Raw genomic sequence first — 6,696 nt, 5'->3', positions numbered from 1 at the left:
TCCAAATACCTTTGTGAATATAAACAGCATATATAGCAACAATAAAAACAAAGTACAACCTCTTTAAATTTTATAGTTTTATATATTAGAATGTAAAAAATCATCTAGTTCTTAACAGGTCTTATGATTAAGTAAATACAATCTTCCAAAACGGACAGCATTACATGCTACACTGTGATATTACAGTTTTTCTCGATTGCTTAAACACTATAACCAGGCCTCTAAACTAAAATTTCAAAACCGTAACGCTACTGTTCAAAAAGCTCACCCATTTCCCTGAACTATAAACACTATTCCCTGCTTTGACACATGATTCAAATTTGGTGAACTGTTACTGCAAAACTCTACACACAAATCCCTACATTTTACAGTGCTTACACCATGTAGTCATTTAGAAAGCACTAGCATGCAATAATGTTAACTTAAGTCAGCATAGCTTGAGCTCAATTAGCACACAATTAACCAGGTGGAAACACTAGGAGTCAAAATTTAGCACACACCAATCAGAACCTGCGATAGATAGATAAAAGGGCCAAAGTCAGCTCATTCAGGTTTGAAACAATGGATCCAAAGAGATGCAAAGGAAGAGGACGTGGTGGAGAAAGAGGACGTGGTGAAGGAGGTGGAGAACGACGGCGACAAGGAAGGGGAAGAGCAAGGGCAAGAAGACAGTCAGTCTCGGATGAAATTCGAGCCACTTTAGTTCACCATGTCCTTGTCCATGGGATGACTATGAGGGAGGCTGGGCAACGAGTACAACCAAATTTGAGTCGCTTCACTGTTGCCTCCATCATCAGAACCTTCAGGGAGGAAAACAGGTAGGTGTACTTGCAGTAAGACTGCTTTGTACAGTAACGTTTAAGTTACTGAACTTATGTGTCTTGAGTTTCAGTATGTTTCCATTATTTGCCTGTAAAATGAATGTGTGACAGTTACAGTAATGAGTGCTTCTATTTTTGTAGGACACAGAGACGACCACCTGGTGGAGGCAGGTTAAGGCTTTTGTCGGAGGAGCAAGAGAGGGAACTTGTAAACATGGTAATTGCAAATAATGTAATCCGCCTGCAAGAGATTCAAAGGAGAGTGATTGAGGATGATCATCTTTTTCGAGGCATAAATGCCATCAGCCTCTCCACAATTGACCGAAAGAATCAATTCCGGATGAAACAGGCATACCGAGTCCCTTTCGAACGAAACTCTGACAGAGTGAAAAACCAACGTGTGGAATATGTTCAGGTATGAGTTTTGATACTGTATAAAGTATTGTGTACCATCACAGCATGGCAGTTTATGCTGCCATTTCAGCACTCTTGAACTGTGGTTCAGGGTACCGATTGACTCTACTGTGTTATGTGTTTTGCAGAGAATCTTTGAGATTGAAGGACGGCCTGTTCCCCATGAAATAATCTTTGTGGATGAGGCAGGTTTTAACCTGACCAAAAGAAGGAAAAGGGGGAGGAACATAATTGGCCATCGGGCTATTGTAAATGTCCCTGGTCAGCGTGGGGGGAATGTCACTATGTGCGCAGCCATCAGCCAACGAGGGGTACTCCACCGCCATGGCATACTAGGACCCTATAACACTATGCTTCTCCTTGCTTTTCTTGATGGTTTAAGACAACATATGTTCCAGCTGGACTACAGGGAACCAGCACAGCCAGAGCAGCCTCACTACGTTGTTGTGTGGGATAACGTCAGCTTCCATCGCGCTGCTCTGGTTCATGACTGGTTTACCAATAACCCAAGGTTTTCTAATATCTTTCTGCCTGCATACTCTCCCTTTCTAAACCCGATAGAGGAGTTATTTTTGGCATGGCGGTGGAAAGTGTATGGCCGAGAACCTTATGTCCGTGTTCACCTCCTTCAGGCCATGGAAGAGGCCTGCCTAGACATATCAGTAGATGCATGCCAGGGGTGGATCAGGCATGCAAGAGGATTTTACCCCCGCTGCCTGGCTGGGGCCAATATAGCCTGTGATGTGGATGAGATTCTCTGGCCTGACCCAGACCAAAGACAAGATGCTGAGGTGGGATAATGTTTCTGGTGTGTGTTGTACTGTATAGTACATGAATGACAATGTGCCACTGTACATACATTGGTTGCGTCTTTTGTGTTTATCATGTGACAAGGGTTTTGAAGGGGAGAACCATAAGCAACCTATTTGTTTTGGAACTATTGTTTTGAATTAATTGTACCAATGTGCAAAACTCTGTTGTAGTGTGTGTGTTTTTGAGGGCTTGTGTTTGATGTCTGAGGGCAAAGTTTGGTTTTTCAGCAGGAGTGAATAGTTTTGGGTGTAGAGCTTCATTTTGACCTGGAAATAGGATGTTTGGGAAATTGAGTGAGATGTTATGGATTTGTGTTTACTGTTGTGAGGATATGAGGCGTAGTTTCAAGAAATGTGTTTTAGCAATCGAGAAAAACTGTAATTACTTACTATGATAACTAAGCCAAAAAGGCAGAAGCAGCGTGTGAAAAACTGAGTCCACCCCATGATTCAATAGCTTGCAAAACCACCTTTATGACTTTATCCACCTCTTACATCATTGTGGATGGATGCTGGTCGACTTTACAGCATTGTACGTGATATATGTAAATCACAGACACTCACACAAACATACAAAACTCTCCCATTAAAATCTACAAATGTGTCACAGGCTGGGTCTCTGACCCAGCGCTCTGAGTTCATGTTTGTATTTGTCTCATTTATGTGATTTAGTTTGTGTTATTTCCTATCTGCCTTTAGTTTAGGCAGTTATTGTTCCTGGGTTTTCTATGTTTTGGGGTTTTGTATTTATTCATCACATATTAGGTCTGTTAAGTTGTGTTGTCATGTTTTAGTATTTCCTGTTTTATTCTGACAATGTCATGTGTTCTTTGTTTATTGTATTTAGCTTTCCTCTCCTGGTCCTGTCATTAGGTTTATGTCTGTCAGCTGTTTTCCCCCATGTGTCGCCACTTCCCCTGATCACCTCATGTCTGTATTTAAGCCTTTTGTTTTCTTCATGCCATTGTCAGGTCGTCTGCTCATCCATGTCTCATCTCCAGGTACCCATGTCAGTTCACTATGGTTAAGGTTTTTCATGTTTTGTTATTAGTTCTCCCAGTTTAGGTTATTGTTTAGTTTTCACCGATGCCCTATTATTTTGTACCCTCGTTGCTAACCTCAATAAACGGCTTGTTTTGTTAATCCACACCACGTTTTGGTCTGCGTTTGAGTCCTCCTCTGCAACACATACGGTCTGCCCCAGCCAGACCGTGACAAAATGTCTTTGTTTTAACAAATGCTGTTAGATTTGTATTGTTGATTGTCATTTATGCTTAGAAATATTTACTTATATATGCTTAGAGTTTTGTAATTAGTTGTAGATTGGTAGAGGTTTTGATCCTTGATAGTCTGCAAACTTTGTGTGTATTAGACAGCACTTTGGGAGCATGAGAGGTCATACCGTGTCTTATTATTTTATGGTAGGATTAACGTAGTTGCATCTGTTCTAGTCTAAGTGCTCTTTGTTTAGATGAACTGCAGGACTTCCTCACCGTGTTATCTAGGATGAACCATCTAGGGTGAGGGGGAGGCTACCCTCTTCCTAACCAAGGATGTTTGACCCTTTGATCAGCAGTCCACACACACACACACACACACACACACACACACACACACACACACACACACACACACACACACACACACACACACACACACACACACACAGGCAAGGTACTCTTTGTTTGTATGTAGACGTCGTATGTTAATGAACCTATGCATATTCATGTAACCTCAATAAAAGGATAGTGTATGGGAGGACGGACGAGACCAACTGGAGTCAAGCGGTTGTCCGGTTCTCTCCCGTGCACGAGTAACATGAAGAACTTTGCCTATTTGTGTCTTGCTTAGCAGTGTAATTATATTGTCTTAACGTTCCAGCGAATAGGTTTATGCTACAAACCTAACAAATGCAGCATATAAAAATCATGACGTTGCTGTTAGAACCACCAGTCACAAAGTCCAGTCATTGAGGCAGTTCCACTTTGTTTTATCCCTTGAAGTGATGCAAGTTGTCTTAACACAAGAAATCTACACTAGAAAGGGATTTTGGCTGTCTACAGCAATCTTCTCGTTCAGCAAGGTTTGTGGGCCTTCGGCACAGTCCTCTTAAAGTCCTGCCGCAGTATTTTAATGTGGTTGAGGTCTGAGTACTGACTGGGACATTGATTCTCTTCATCTGGATTCTTTTCTTTTTCAGCCATTCTGTTGTAAATTAGCTGCTGTGTTTGGGATCACTGTCCTGTTGCATGACTCAGTTTTGGCCGAGCTGTGGAAGAGATGGTCTCACGCTACAATACTTCAGAGTACTTTGTTAAGAATTAAACAGATATTTTTTAATGGTTAACGCAGTGACTGCAGGTCTGGAAATCAAGTCCAAATCATCACACCTACACTGCCGTGCTTGGAAGTTTGTACAAAGTGCTGTCCAAAAACATTGTTTCTGTAACTGTGGTGCCATGCTGTTTATAGGGAGAAGATTAAATCATGTTTATTAAGATAACCTCAGAAATGAAAAAAAGGTGTCCTGTCTTTTTGCCATGACTGGATATGAATGCTTAGAAAAACTCATTCAGCCCTAAATATGCATGTATGGAGACATAGAAGAAATTTTATTAATGTGGAAGAGCAAGCCATTTATGAATATTATACAGGCTAAAAACATAACATAGGTGCAAAAAACACGCTACATTACATACAAATTGCAGATATGCAGACTCCAATTTAAATAAAACACTCTATTCAACCTAACTGGTCAGTTCAATTAATCAGTGCACACCTATACATTTCCCCCTTATTATAAGTTATTCTGCATTGTGCCTAACATATTTCACACAAGGTGTAAATGAGACAAATTATATTTTAAATCACTCAAATTGGCCTTTTTGGACAACAGTCTGCATACTCTTGGCATTCTCTCCGTCTCTCTCTGTTTGTGTGCCTGCTGATTTGGCAGACGTGTACATCATCTATTCATCTGTTTCGGCAGTATATGAAATCCAGCTTTTCCCTCAGTCTTTGGCAAATGTTTCCGTCACCTGCACTCACCTAAGATTGCTCTCAGGTCAGTCTTAGTTTAAAGTTTAGTTCCTACTGCTTTTCCTTACACTATCTCTCCGTGTGCCTCAGATTTTCCTTCATCTGGCAGCTCAAAAGCTATTTGCCTACCAGCCATACTCAGCTTATGCTACGCTCACTACAAAGACATCACCATCTCACCTTCCTGCAGGTCACACTCAACCCTGCCTGCACGCTCGCTCTCACCAGCGATTCCCAATTCACCCTTTCCCCTACTCTGCCAACCAATCACTCTCCAACTATGTTCCTGTCAGAAAACTACTCACTCCTCCACCCCTGTCTTCAGTCTCCTGGGTTAGTTTCTCTGTCTTCTCTTTTGAGTTTTGTAGGAAAAACACTTAAACATCTCCTGAGCATTTTTGTTATCTTTCTTGTAAATTTAAAAGCTGAGGTCATCACCTCAGTTTATGTGAGATAGTCAAGGCCAGGTTTTTCCAGCAGGCTTGCCACATATGCTGAACAACTTGTTTTGCCTTCACACCTCATCCCATATTATAGCTCGGTTTGGCTCAGGTGATCGTGGTGATTAAGGGCCACATTTACTAACAGGTTGCACCAGTGCAGACTGGGACTTGGTGTTAAAAAAAAGTGTCAGAATTTATATAGACAGAGCAGTGAGAAGATTTCATGTGAGAGACAGGAACTTCTGGGAGTTTCCTTCTCAATGCACATTATAGGGAATGAATATTTAATTCAAGGGTACAAACTGATTACTACATCTTATTTTTTTAAAAATTAGATCACCAAGCTATCTAAATTAGTGGCCTCAGAGATGATCTGCAACTTCCAACCCAAAGGAGTCACGTAGTCAGAGCAGCAACAAAACTTCTTCCAGCTCTGAGTATATGTCTGCCATGAGAAGTCTGAGAAGCAGCCCATCATTTATTTTGATGTTTTAATTGCTTTTGTAGTTTGAAGGTGCTGTTTCTTTTTTGTTTGGATCAATTCATTTGCATTAATAAACTTTCTTTTTAGTAAATCTTTAATGCATTCAAATTGTATTTTGGTATCATTTCAGAACCATGGACAGTGCATGGTCCTATTTTGCCTGTTTTCACTAGTTCTCACCAGGCACGTGAAGAGGGGGGGGCTAGAGGGGCTTGAGCACCCGCCCCTTTCCTGATGGGTGCCCAAAGTGCCCTTTTGTTGAGGCAACTTTTAAAAAAAAAAAAAAAAAAAAAAAAAAAAATATATATATATATATATATATATATATATATATATATATATATATTTTTTTTTTTTTTTTTTTTTTTTTTTTTTATGTGTGTGTGCGTGCGGAGTCCTGTCTGTGCCCCTCAACAATAATATTTAACTATTAATCACAGTTTTGCTAAATAAAAGGATCTGGCTTGCATCAGTCACATGATCACATTTAACCAATGATCGCCCTTGACGGCAGAACGCGCTGGTTACGAGCCGGGAACGAGCTCACAAAGAGCACGCGCATTTTTAGCGGTCCGGAGCTGTAGGAGAAACAAGTTAACTCAGAGACACAGACTGATGCGACAAAACCAGTAAGTAGGTGTACAGCCTACACTGTAGTGTATAGCACACAGGAGTATTAGCTT

At 40.8% G+C, this 6,696-nt stretch overlaps 1 protein-coding gene across 1 annotated transcript; it reads left to right on the top strand.

Moving 5' to 3' along the window:
- The first annotated feature begins 297 nt into the window (after positions 1–297).
- Positions 298–5,671, top strand: LOC146704962 (uncharacterized). The gene is made up of 5 exons (XM_085465310.1): positions 298–818; positions 963–1,236; positions 1,364–1,897; positions 5,177–5,419; positions 5,624–5,671. Exons 1-5 carry the CDS (start codon positions 562–564, stop codon positions 5,669–5,671), a joined length of 1,356 nt encoding a protein of 451 aa, XP_085321436.1. The 5' UTR covers positions 298–561.
- The last annotated feature ends 1,025 nt before the right edge of the window (positions 5,672–6,696 follow it).

Source organism: Copadichromis virginalis, linkage group LG7 (genome assembly GCF_057382275.1).
Source record: "Copadichromis virginalis isolate Kocher_CV1m ecotype Utaka linkage group LG7, C_Virginalis_male_GT1.1, whole genome shotgun sequence".
Classification (NCBI taxonomy): Eukaryota; Metazoa; Chordata; class Actinopteri; order Cichliformes; family Cichlidae; genus Copadichromis; species Copadichromis virginalis.
The sequence above is the reverse complement of the archived record's forward strand: the minus strand, read 5'-3'. Positions and strand labels throughout refer to the sequence as shown.